The following is a 14,126-nucleotide window of genomic DNA, read 5'->3' on the forward strand; positions in this document are numbered from 1 at the left end:
TTTGGAATTGACAGCTTATTAACTAGTTGTAATTCGGGACATATTAGCACAATACGACACAGCCCAGGTCATTATTCTATCCTGAGTTTTATCATATCTCATTTAACCAGCCATCAAGTTAGAATGAGCCACCTGGGAAATAATTTCCTGGTGCTATTTCTTCACCAACAACTGAGTGATTTCTTCTCCATGTTCAGTCTCATGGCATTACTCTATACAGTCTATAGAGACAGCAACTGATGTCATCATCAGGTAATACTAAAAAAAAAAAGACAAACTCTTGAAACTCTAACTCACCCATTTTATTGTTTTATTGTCAGAACATTTTTCTGTTGAAGAGTGAACTGGTTTGCAGTAAAATAAATTGACCACAAGGTGGAGACAAACACAAACTAACTTAAAGATGCAACCAGAGATGAACAGCCAGCAGTTTGTGGTTGTAACCAAGCACACCATTGTTTTTCTTGTGAAATTACCAATAAGTTTGATGTGTCACATGGCCCTCTTCCTATTGAAAAAACAAAAGTTGTATCCAAGATGGCCGACTTCTAAATGGCCACCATGGTCACCACACATCTTGAGGAGTTTGCCCCCTCACATATGCTAATGTGCCACAAACAGGACTTTAATAACACCAGCCATTCCCATGTTATTACGGTGTATCCATATAAATGGGCCACCCTGTAGATTAAATTTAACAATAATTTTCTTACATGACATTTGACAAAGGAAACATTGAACCCTGTCGATTAATCGGTTTAGACTATAGATATAAAATACACACATCAAATGAGTTTATGTAAAAATATGTTTCAGGCATTGCAGTGGAGAACAAACAAATGTTTCCTGCAGCATCACTTCAAGTGGTTATAATTAGAGTAAATCTGCTGCTGGTTATCCTCCTAAAGGATATTTTTTTAGCTCATTAGAAAAACTGTCAGTTCAACAATAGTGGTTTAGTATGTCGTAGTATTCCACCTTATGTGTTGATGTATTCATTCGTACAATTAAAACAGCAAAAAAATCATTTGATATGAATAACTGGTTTAAAAAACGCCTTAAAATATAATGCAACACATTTATACTTCAACCTAAAATTCATTTTTGAATGTTTTTCCTTGTTTCTCTGATTATTTTACTTGAGTACAGAATCTGATCTCTTTCTCCACAACTATTTTTTTTGTTCTGTGTAACTCATGTGCTACCTCTGAAAAGTCTAACTTTATTTTTAAAAAAGGCACAATGATGTTCAGTGTTTGCAGATGTTTGATCAAATTTCTAAGTGAACCTTCTCTCTGGTTTAAAAATAGAACAATTGCTGCTTTATTGTTGTTACATTATTCTGAGCAGATGTTTTGGTCTCCATGTAAACCACATTTGTGTTTGGTATATGGTAGTCAGTGATTAGGCACACACACACACACACACACACACACACACACACACACACACACACACACACACACACACACACACACACACACACACACACACACTTACTTACTTACTTTCAAACATGAGCACATACCATTGTGGCATGCTGGTAGCCATGGGAACAAGATTGGTAGTAAGGCTGGTGTAGTGGTGACTCAGCTTGTTGCCGGGTGAATCAGGAAAATACACTGAGACACACACAGATGCACGCACACACAAACATTCGTACACACTTTGTGTTTATTATGTACTCGTTGCCACATAATAAATATGGAGTGAATGTGAACAGCCTGCATGTTTGATTAAGTGAACTGACAGCGCATAATCGCTAGTGAGTCATTTAATGGTGGTTTCCTGTCGCTTACAGTGGTGCTTAAAACCGGAACAGACCAACACAAAAGAACTAAATGGGACATCTGAGAAGGCTTTAGCATTTATCAACAATACCCAAGCACATATATGGACATTTTTAAATGCTCATTAATGTAAAAAAAGTAAATGGCCTGCATTTGTATAGCGCTTTTCTAGTCCCTAAGGACCCCAAAGCGCTTCACACTACATTCAGTCATTCACCCATTCACACACACATTCACACACTGGCGATGGCAAGCCACGTTGTAGCCACAGCTGCCCTGGGGTGCACTGACAGAGGCGAGGCTGCCGGACACTGGCGCCACCGGGCCCTCTGACCACCACCAGTAGGCAAACACGGGGTTAGTATCTTGCCCAAGGATATTTGGCATGCAGCCAGGAGGCAGCCTGGGATCGAACCACCGACCTTCTGATTAGTGGCTGACCTGCTCTGCCACCTGAGCTACAGCCAAAAAGTCTTCTATGAAGACCTCTTTTATGTTACAACACCTGTCTCCATTGGGAAATGGGAGCATTTTCCTTCATTACGCAGACTACTTGAAATTTGGGTCATCTTTGAGACATGCAAAAACAGTACATGTGTACATAGTACAAAATATGCAGCCACCACATCATAAACACAAGTATCAACTATAGTTTTACTATTAACAACAACAACAACAACCTTTATTTATAGAGCACATTAAAAGCCTAGGCATACCAAAGTGCTTTACAAAAAAACAATAAAATAATACAGTTAAGAGCATTAATATCAAATATAATAAGAACAGCAGACAATGTTCACAGGAGAAAGCCACTAATAAAATGGACTGCAGCACATAGATTATAGCAGACCCAGTGCCGCATGATAGAGAACACCAAAAATGAAGGAATAGTAAAAAGTTAATGCAATAGGTCGCAGTTAACAGTCAGCATTTAACGGGTAGAAAAGGCAAGTTCAAAAAGATAAGTTTTAAGGCGTGCTTTAAAAGAAAAAATAGAATCAGACTCCCGAATGCCAATCGGGAGGCTGTTCCATAACTCAGGTGCAGCAAAGGCAAACGATCGATCGCCTCTAGATTTCAACCGAGATCTGGGCTGAACTAACAATAACTGCGAGGATGACCTTAAAGCCCTGGCAGGGACATAAGGGTTTAAAAGTTCCTTAAGATAGGTTGGTGCAGTATTATTGATAATTTTAAAAGTAAGCAGCAAAATTTTAAATTGAATACGGTATTTGATAGGCAGCCAATGCAGCTCAGCAAGAACCGGAGTAATATGGTCAAACTTCTTGGTTTTAGTTAGAATACGTGCCGCAGCATTCTGAACTGTCTGTAATCTATGTAGAAGGGTAACATGGAGACCAGAATAGAGTGAGTTACAGTAATCTAGTCTTGACGTTACAAAAGCATGAATGAGCTTTTCTAAGTCATTATACGGGATATAGTGTCTGGCCCTGGAGATGAGACGAAGCTGATAAAAACTAGATCTGACAACAGCAGACACCTGTTTATCAAGTTTAAAGGAGCTGTCAAACAAGACACCCAGATTCCTGACAGTATCAGAGAAAGAACTAGTAAGAAAGCCAAAGGAATCTTGAAGTTTGGCGCGAAGGGCATTACTGCCAAAAATCATGATTTCAGTCTTTTTTTCATTGAGAATAAGAGTATTTGCCAACAGCCATTTCTTGACCTCACTCATGCACTCACGAAAGTTATTTAAAGATAAAGCGAGATCATCATGTAACTCAAAATAAATCTGGATGTCATCCGCATAATAGTGAAAAGCAATGTGGTATTTCTCAAAGATAGCGCTTAAAGGAAGCATATACAGTGAGAAAAGGGTCGGGCCTAACACAGAACCCTGGGGGACACCACAGCAAACAGGTACAGGGGAAGAGGAAGATGAGGCCAGATGTACCGAAGAAAGCCGATTGGAGAGGTAAGATTTGAACCAGTCCAAGGCAGTGCCCTTTATGCCAACAGAGTGCTCTAATCTTGCGACTAGGATGTTATGGTCAACCATATCAAATGCAGATGAAAGATCCAATAGAACTAAAACAGAAGGACGACCATTATCAGCCATAAGTAAAAGATCATTAAAAACACGAAGCAGCGCTGATTCAGTGCTATGATGTTGTTTAAAGGCTGATTGGAATTTATCATTTATATTATTCTCGTCCAGGTAGGTCTGCAGTTGAAGTAGAACCACCTTCTCAAGGATTTTAGCCAAGAAAGGAAGCTTGGAAATCGGTCTATAGTTGGCAAAATCACTATGATCCAGGTTATTTTTCTTTAAAACGGGTTGAATAAAAGCATGTTTAAGAACTGAAGGTACATAACCAGAAAGCAAGGAGAGGTTCAATATAGACAATAGACAGGGTCCAATTACATTAAAACAATCCTTGACTATACGAGATGGAAGAACATCATGTATTAAAGATAAGTGATTCTGAATATTCAAAGCTCTTTAGTCTATGAGCCACATTTGCACATTAATAGCATGTTTTGTTCTATGGATTTTATCTGCCCCACATCCAAAGCTAATTTTGAATCTGGGAGGAGACTGTATTTTTAGCATTTCCTACAACTAAAGTCATACAAACTCCACACAGAATGACCCCAACCCCCTAGCCCTGGGGGCAAAGGTAACACTAAAAGAAGTCATTTTAAGAAGTCATATTAACCCTCCATTGGGCATGGGGAGCAAAATCTTATACTCACAAAAGGGAAAATGCTCAAAAAAGTTCGGATGACCAAAATGCTGAAAAAGAACAACATGACATCAGAGCTTAATCTTTACTCACATCCCACACAACCCTGACTTTATTTCCTATGTGAAGTCAGCTAAGGTTTTAAGGTTTATACAGCTTTGTTCAAGTTCACTAGCCAAGCATGCATTGCTCATGAGGCTTATTTTTAGTAGGTAATAAAACAATATTTGTGTGGCTTTTCTGTTGTCTCATACTAACAACAGCAACCACATTAAAAAAACAAAACACGGCAACAAGATGCACTCAAACTTATTCATAACCCTACATAAGTAAAGGTTTTGTGAGAGCTGTTCGCAATAAACTTTTGAGCTGAATGACTGAGTTTGGATTTACAAAAAAATCAATGCACTATTTACTTATATCCAGTTATAGTAACATTGCAATGCTTTTTTATGCTTTTAATGCTTTTTATGCTCATTTCAATCTCGATATTTTTTTTTTATCATTGGACTCTTCTGCAGGGGCAGCAAGGTGGGGTAGTGGTTATCACTGTTGCCTCACAGCAAAAATGTCCTGAGAAGATGGCCTCTGTGACATCATCAAGAACAAAGAGTAGAAAAGAGCTCTTTGCTCTTTCTAAGATAGAGCTGGACTGGTCTGAAGTGAATTTGTAATTACCATATTTACTTGTGTGCGTGATGATCTTAGTATGTGAAACTTTGTGCATAATACGAACGTCCAACATGACAATATAAAAATACTGAAAACCATAATAGGTTCCATTTATAAATATTAGCATTTATTAAATGTTGTTCTGCACTTATAAACAAAAATCCTGCCTGCCATAAATGGCAATAAGAGCCACATTTTCAGAAAGTCTCTCCTCTAAAGCATTTATGGTGCTTTCCTCTGGACTGTTCTCAGTCAAAAGACCTGCGTCAAGAATGAAAAAACAGAGGTCAGTCACCTACTTTCACATCTGGCTAATTGGTCCATGGCTTGGATGTGACTGTTGGGTTATTTGTTTCTTAAAGCTGCAATCTAAAAAAAAAGTCTCACTCAGCTGCAGACAATAAAGAGGAAACAGCTGGACACCACTATAATTACAAGAAAACAAATGACTCCAAATGATTAATTTCAATTTTTTTAAGAATTAAAAACAGCAAGTGTGGCCTGTAAGATAACATGACCCTTGAGACGCCTTTTTCCTGTGCAGGCATTATGGTTTGAGCACACTAAACCGTTCAGAGACAAGGATTTCTGAAGCCAAATGCATCTGTGGCTCCTCACGGACAAGAGTGCTATAAATGTAATCCAACTCACACAACTCCCAAATTTTTAAATAATCATCAGGACAAATGTGGAAAAGACAGCTCAGAGGCGAAGCGTTAGAGAATAATATAAGCAAAACCTGGTAGCAAATCATCAGGTGGCCCTCACTGAACTGCAAACCAGGTGTTGGAAACTGTAACTATTTCCTCTTTTTTAATTTCACTTCATTTAATTTCATATGCAGCGCCACTTCACAACAGTCGTCTTCAGGTGCTTAATACAATAAATAAAGATCTTTCAATATTTGAGAAAAACTAAAACAATCTCGTAATCCACTATGAGCAAGCACTTGGTGGTAGTGGGAAGACAGAACCTTGTTTATAAACAGGAAGACACCTCAAACAGAGGCATATAAACACATGGGAAGTGAAAAGAAGGGAGTGGAGAAAAGTGTTGATTACATCACGGGAAGTCCCCCAGCTTGCTGAGTCTATTTCAGCATCGCTAAAAGTTGGTTCAGGGTCACCTGGTTCAGCCTTAAATACAAGTTTTATCAAAAAGGAAGTTTTAAGCCTGATCTTAAAAGTAAAAATGGTGTCTATCTTCCAAATCCAGACTCGGTGCTGGTTCCACAGGATCTGCCTCCCATCCTACTTTTCAATTCTCTAGGAACCACAAGTAAGCCTGCAGTCTGGTAGCGATTATGCAGCGATTATGTTAATATTATTACTATACTATACTATCACACTATTACTATCAGTTCTCTAAGATATGATGGGATCTGATTGTGAGAAAGAGATTTTTAAATTCAATTGTGGGTTTAATAAGGAGCCAATGAAAATGAGCTAATATGAGAAAAAATATGATATATCTTTTCTTTAGTACTCTCACTTACATGTTTTTGATCAACTGAAGGCTCTTCAGTGAGCTGTTAAGGCAGCCTGACAATAAAGAATTACAAGAGTCCACCCTAAAAGTAACAAATGCACTTATTTTTCTGCATCATTTTAATTTAATGCTGTTTTAACAATAATGTGCAGATGATAGAAGGTATTAGGGCTGGGCCATATCATACCGTTCACGGTAACACCGGTATAATGTTAGGCAATGATAAGAAAATGAAATATCGCGATAGAATATGGGTAAAACGAGTGCGCAGTGCCTTTGTTTTCATACACACATGGTGGAAAAAGCATGGCGGCGACAGAGAATTAGAAGGGCGAAAGCGGATCGTTGATTGAAACAGATAAACCCGAATTGGTTTGTAAAAATGGTGCCAACTTCAGTGGTGTGGAACTGGTTTGGTTTTTGTCTGTCAGATACACACCAAAGCACAATTTTTGGTAGAACATCTAAGCAGCCAAAAAACCTGGCCACACACTGGGCATCCGGGTTAACGCGGTTATGGCTTTAATGTCATTTTAACAAGATTAACGCTGACAGCACTAGTTTTAATACGACTTTGATAAGCTACAAAGCCGCATGGCTTGATTCATTGTCGGTGTCACGGTCTGCGGAGGCAGACCGTGCGGAAATGTGTGTGGTGGACCCAGGAGCGAACACAAGCGAGGATGCAGGAGTGGAGTTAAACAAAAGCGAGCCTTTTATTCTGGCTGATGAAAGGAACAAAACAGTGAGGGCAGCATAAGAGTAATAGTTCAAACAGAAACCTAAACTGGACATAAACTAAGGAACAGCTATGGCTGGAGATACGGAACACAGGGGGTGGTAACACAGACGACGCGACACAGACTACATGAAACACAGAGACTAAATACACAAGAGGGATGATCAGGGGAAGTGGCCACACATGGGAACACAGCTGACACAGATAAACATAATAAGACATGGCAGGAGTAAACAACACTGACGGGAGACTGTCAAAGTAAAACAGGAAGTACACAGGTGCAAACAGGAGGAGAGAGAGAGCGCGGGCATAGTGGGCTGGGGAAACATGGAATGAAACAAGGAGGGGAGATGAGGGCTCACAGATACATAGAGGGGCACACAGGGGATAAAAGTCACAAGGGGAAGTCAAATAAGGAACAACACAACAGGACAACTTAGGAAACATGGCCTAAATAAGGAACGAAATACAAAAATATAAGAAACTAAGAATACTGGGCCCACATGGCCCAGGACCATGACAGTCGGAGCATTACGGCTACCATTTCAGGAGCCTTGCGGAGTGATAGGTACTGTGCTTCAACATAATATTACGGTTTGGCGTGTGTGTATAACCTCTTTTTAAGTTTTGTGGATATTATACATGGTTATGCTCAGGATATGTCGGCCAATTTCCACTGGAAATTATTTTTGGTTAAAACGTCAGCAAGGAATTTGCATTTGCGCTGTTAAAATTTTATACAGCTTTAATGCACATAAAAAATAACTGCTTGTTTAATTGAAAATATATTGATGGGTTTTTTTGCACTAATAAAGTTGTGAAGTGTGTAAAGCCTGTAAAGTATTTTGTCTCGCGTCAATTATATCATTATCGCAAATGTTCAAATATATATTGTGATAAATATTTTTGGCCATATTGTCCTGCTCTAGAAGGTATTCCTAGATATTTGTTTAATATGCAAGTTAAAGGACCTACACTGCTCCAAACTCACTCCAAGGTTCCTCACAGTGTCAGTGGAGGCTAAGGTAAAGCCTTGAGAGTAAATACCTCGTTACACAGTGCGATTCTCAGATTTTTAGAGACAACTTGCTACAAGTCAGTTTTGGCAGAAGTGATGAATAAACAGACACAAGTACGTTTTCTGCAAAGACTCCATTCGTGTTAAACTGGCTGATGACCAGTTTAGCTCTTATTGTCATCTCCCAGTAAAGTCACATTAAAGTCACAGCTTGTAGCTCCGCCCCGGCAGACTGCCGCGTCTTCAACACACAACAAACCTCCACTATGCACAGAGGCAGCAGCTTCAAGTGAGCCGAACGCTGCTTCGACAGGAAATTACGTAGCACTACAAATAAAAAGCCCCAACAAAGTAAACCTTTAAAAACACATTTTGACTCAGGTCTACTTATCAATGCATTTCAAATGCAACTTTTCAAGATAATTTCTTGTATATAAAATAAGGGATTGTGCAAGATGTTAAGGACAAAAATAAAGTGAGTTATTTTATTTGTTTGCTTACAAAATAAAAATGAATTGCCGCCACTGGAACTTTGGTAAAAGTATAATGGTTTAATAAACTTCACACAGAGGCAAAATATCCATTTATCACATTTAGCCAAGAAGACTAATTTTCACTTGGAGTCCCCAGCCAGGAAAGAGTTTTATTAGAATAAAATAGCAAAAAACAAAACAAAACAAAAAAAAAAACCCCAAAATAAATTTATAAAAGTTATCCCAAACAAATAAATGTTGTTGCTGTTGTTGTCAGATCATGTGACCTAATTGATTGTTCAACAGGAAACATTTTAAGGCAACATATTCATATTTGGAGGTAATAAATTCCAGGCAAGAACTGCTTGAGATGAGAGTGCTGATTGGCAAAAAAATTGGTATCCATAATAATATGCAACAATTAGCGGTTAAAACTGACCACATGAGTCAATCTGTAGATGCAGTCACAAACTCCTAAAGTACTGATGGAGCGCTCTATTTAAAATTTTACTATCTAAGAGAAGTCATCTTAAATTAAAAGTAATTTCATCTCAAATTACCAGTTCACAAACTAGTTCAGTGGGCTTCAGGTGCTTGCTGGCGTGTGGTTAGGCAATTAGTAATATGAGAAGAGATTGTATGCTATTATCCTCCATGTACAATATTTTTGTATTTCAAATGCATTTTGTTTTAAAGTCTCATTTCCACACAGGAACAGGCAGGTAATTTTAATCAAGTAAAGCTGCGCAGAGCTGAAAAACTTACCTTGCTTTAATGTATAAATTTCCTGTAAAATAAGAAACAAAAAGTGCCTTTTAGAATTTATTAAATATACTGTTTAACGTTACATGTATAGATTTCAATGGGAACTGGAAATGTCCATCTCAAAATTTTGAGCACATGTTCCCCAGCCAGTAAAAACATGAAAGAAGCAAATAAGAAAACAGCAAGTGCTTTGTGAGTTTGGTCCTTTTTTTATTATAACTCGCCGAAACGTGAAAACGCAATTTCGAAATGACAGAAAAATTAAAACTAATAAAAAAAACTACAGTGACTGAAATTTTAGATTGATGGCTTTTATTGTGAAACTCTTGACGGGATGTGGGCGCTGTCACTTCGGCTACCTTGATGCGCAGTTCGCGGACGCGCTCATTCACTTCAGGTTAGGACTCCCACTGGAGTAAGGAGAGAAGGACGGGGCAGCGTCTGTCGTTAAAACTCGCAGGAGGAAAACGTAAATCACTCGGATACACTCCTGGAAACAACGACTTTCAGAACGTTAAACCTGAGCAGCACATCAGCTGAAAGCCGCGTCGGTTTATTTTTGGGCCAACGGATTGATCCCGGACTGTGTGCGCGCGCGTGTTTTCCTTTGGATGCACATACACACACAAACACGCGCGCGCAGTCACACAGGTTGCTAGCGGAGTTAGCCGGGTTTGCTAGCTCGCTGTGGTTAGCTGGGCTTTCCGTCCGCAGGGAGTGAACGCAGAGCGGGGTTAAAGTTTAGAAACAGTGCCCGACATTTTCCAGACAGAAGGCTGCTGGTTCAGGCATGATGTGTGGGTTTTTCGGAGGTTTGTCAAGTTGGCCGGCTGGTAGCATTGGCTGACTGAAGCCCAGCATTAGTACCTCGGATTGGACTCATGTGTGTTCCCCGCTTCTTCCTTTTCCACTGCTGTTTTTAAACAGTTTTTTTTTTTTTAAAAAAGCGGACTTTGCCCTCGGGGTGTTGTAACTCCGCTCCCTATATTAAATAAAAGCCTCAATTGATTCTTCTTTTGGAGTTTCTCAACACTTTGCTGGAAGTTTTTATTTCTTTCTCTTCAAGGAGGAGGTAAAAAAAAGTTGTTGTGAAGTTGAGAAGGATTTTTCCAAGCCTGTGGAAAAAATGGATGCGGGAATAGAGAAAGAATGCAGCGCCTTGGGAGGGCTCTTCCAGCTCATCATGAACGACATGAAGGTAAAAAAAAACGGACATACAAGTCATCTCATTACATGTCGCTACATCTTTTTTTTTTAATCAAGCTGTTTTTTCCCCTTTATTTTTTGCATACTTATCCCAATATATTGGGTTACCTGTAATATCAGACTTCAAAAGTCATATCTGCTTCATATTAAGTAACTTCATGGCAGCAGCCTGTAATATTGTAAGCCTGTTATAATATTGTATTGAAGATTTGACCCTTGCAATGCTGATTTGGCAGTTCTATTTATTCTCCGTGAGACTTACACTTTAAAAAAAAAAAAAAAAAAAAAATATATATATATATATATATATATATATATATATATATATATATAATTATGACTGTCATGAACTATTTGATTGGGACAGATTTGGACATAACATCTAAAAAATGCATAAACAAAGTGGAATTTAAAATATAGAGTCTCAGGAAAGCACGAGTAAGCTTGAAATTTAGGTTATTAAAGGCTTGACATGGGATTTCTGGATGTGCAGTGCTGCTGATGTTGATTAGGTAATGAATGAGCAGAGGTTAAAACTGGAAGTGGGCCATCTGAGAGGGTAAGAGAGCTGGATGGGGGTGGATTTTACCAGCTGTGCACCCTTTGATGTTTGTCAAGCACTCTGCCCTTTTGCTGCCTGTCTGTCTGAGTTCCACTGCTCTCAGATGTTCATAGTTAGCAGCTTCTCTTTTCCAATCTCATCTCTTTTTTTTCCTTCCCCCCCTTGGTCCAGAATAGGCAGCAAATGGCTCTGGTTCTACTGGCCTTTCACGTACTGGCACTGGCATGGGCATGGGTGATTTTTACTGATCAGGTTTAGCCATTTGTTGACATTTTGGAATCAGTTAATCAGACTTTGGGAGTTTTTAAATTTTACTTTTCACTGTGGATTTCCTTTAAACTCAGCTTATAAAAATAGATGCATAAATATGATCTGAAGTAAACTCAGCCTGCTGTGCTTGTTTGGGCTTTTAGGTCATGCCAAAATGAAGGTAATGTATGCAATGCATTAAAAACATAGGATAATACCATTGTGCTATGTTTAAGAAAAAAAAGGTGTCCGGTCCGATTGGTGTGCCAAAATGTCTATATTTGGGTAAGGTTGGGTTGAGTACAGTGGGTTGTCTACCAATGGGAAGGTCAGCTGATCGATCCCTAGCTCTTCCTGTAGAAAGGAGTACCATTATATAAGTACCAGTCTGTTTACCAAATCACCAAGATTTTTCTAACTTTTTTTAAGTGACCTTTAATTTACAGAAAAATCCATAGCTTACTGTTAAGTAAGGTAACTTTGGCAGTCTTCTAGAGCAGTTTATGTTTCTCATTTACATTTTTACCATAGAATTACAGATTAAAAGATGGAACTGTATACTGGGAGGCATATTGAGCCATGTTGTTGGACCAGGAGGTGACCATGAAGGGAGTAATGGATGTATATTCAGTCCTGTTCTTGGTTTTTATAGGGATGATCTCTGTACTTTTGAGCATGGCTGTGTACTTGAGTGTACCTGTTATTAATTATTTATTTTTAAGCCCAAATGTCCTTGTTCTTGATATATTTCTTCAATAACAACTTTTTTTTTTCTTTGTCAGTATTTGCTATTATGTATTGTCAGAGGGGGTGGTAAGAAGTAAGATTAATAGGTTAGCAAGGTATTCTAAAGCTTAAAGTCAGAGTTTTCTGTGTCATGGAAGTTGCTCTCTCCTTACCTGGCTAAATCACCATCATAACTTCTGCTGAACATATAACCAGAGCAGGTTATGTTCAGTCTGGTTTGAAATCGCATGCAAGCTCCAGGTTTTCACTGTTTCCTTTATTCATAGCACGTTTTGTGTGCAATATAGATTGTTTGTTGGGGAAATGTTAAAATGTGCAGCCTGATGAATAAAGACTGCTTTGTATTCTCACTGTGATGTGCAGGATTCAGCTGGTGATGCAAAAAATGTGTACATATTTTAATACTTCATTCTGCAGGTGCTAGAACACAGAACAAACAGCAAGAATACCAAGTCAGTCGGTCAAATTAATTAATTGTCTACTTTATTATTCTATGGGACAGTAACATTTAATGTTTAAATGTGTCTGGTTAATGTACCGGAACTCTAATGCGCCACCATCTTGTTAAAAGCACATACTCAGCCATAAAATAATAATGAAAACTGAAACGTTTTACTAGAGTATTGATTTTCTCCAGTAGCTTGTCTTATTTGTAACAGCGTTGCATTTTATTGTTATACATTTTTATGTTTCTTATAGGTCATCATTATGTAGATAATATTGTGGTAGGTGGCACTCATAGGGATCATTTTGTTATATGACATGTGAGCGCGCACAGAGCCTGAAGCAGATGCTTAACAGAGGAAGTTGAAAACCACCGTTGTGTTACCTGCCATCTCCAACTGGGGGTTTTAGCTTTTGTCAAGCCTGGTAATGCAAAAGAAGGTTGTTTGTGTTGAACTTGCTTCACTGTATCTTTATGCGTGCTCAATCATCCAGATAACTCATCCAAGTGACTTCTTCGCTACGTGCAGATGAACAGAAGCAACTTGTTGGGATTCCTTCATTGTACGCTTTTCTGGTGTCCTGTTACGAAAACAACCTACAGCAGATGAGTCAGTCTTCAGAAATACAGCGATATTGTGTAACAATGGATCTTCGGGTGACTCACGGAAGCTATAGCAGCTCTACTTTGAGCTGTTTTTATTTTTCTCAACATTGTAATGCACATTCTTGGACTGAATAATACACCTCTGATTGAAGCAGACCTTCATCTCTAATAGAGGGGTCATGTTGCTGTAGTGAGTGAGTGTTTGTTGTCTGTTACTGGATCTCTGTGTGATGAAGAGTCTGAGGAAAATTAGTTAAACGTTTTGCGCGTAACATGATGGAACTTGCAGACGTCCTGTGGTGAGAACAGCAAGCAGTACACATGAGTCACTTCTGCTGTCAGATAACAAGGAAGAGGAATGGTTATGATCGAGTGTATGTGCGTGTGTGGCATCATATCCTGGTTCACCAACATGGCACAGACCCAATAGGGGCACTGCTACCATCTGACACACACACACACACACACACACACACACACACACACACACACACACACACACACACACAGAGTCATGTCTAATTAAGTAGAGTCTCTCTTCAGATAAATCTCTCCTCCGGGCATCATAACGTGCCTGTGAAGATTTCACACTTCTGAATTAACCAATAGGCAGGGAGGCACAGATGCTTTTAGCAGATTGTAGGTCATTTTGTGATGC

The 14,126-nt window shown here is 38.9% G+C and overlaps 1 protein-coding gene across 2 annotated transcripts in view; it reads left to right on the top strand.

Annotated features, from left to right (window-relative positions):
- The first annotated feature begins 10,040 nt into the window (after positions 1-10,040).
- The window catches only part of mtss1 (MTSS I-BAR domain containing 1), a 74,193-nt gene continuing 70,107 nt past the window's right edge, over positions 10,041-14,126 (top strand). For both annotated transcript variants that reach the window (XM_080892469.1, XM_080892470.1), the window contains exon 1: positions 10,041-10,851. In XM_080892469.1, coding sequence (XP_080748595.1) covers positions 10,780-10,851 — 72 coding nt within the window. In that variant the 5' untranslated portion in view covers positions 10,041-10,779. The remainder of the gene's footprint in view (positions 10,852-14,126) is intronic.

This window comes from Rhamphochromis sp. 'chilingali', assembly GCF_963969265.1.
Source record: "Rhamphochromis sp. 'chilingali' genome assembly, chromosome: 9".
Classification (NCBI taxonomy): Eukaryota; Metazoa; Chordata; class Actinopteri; order Cichliformes; family Cichlidae; genus Rhamphochromis; species Rhamphochromis sp. 'chilingali'.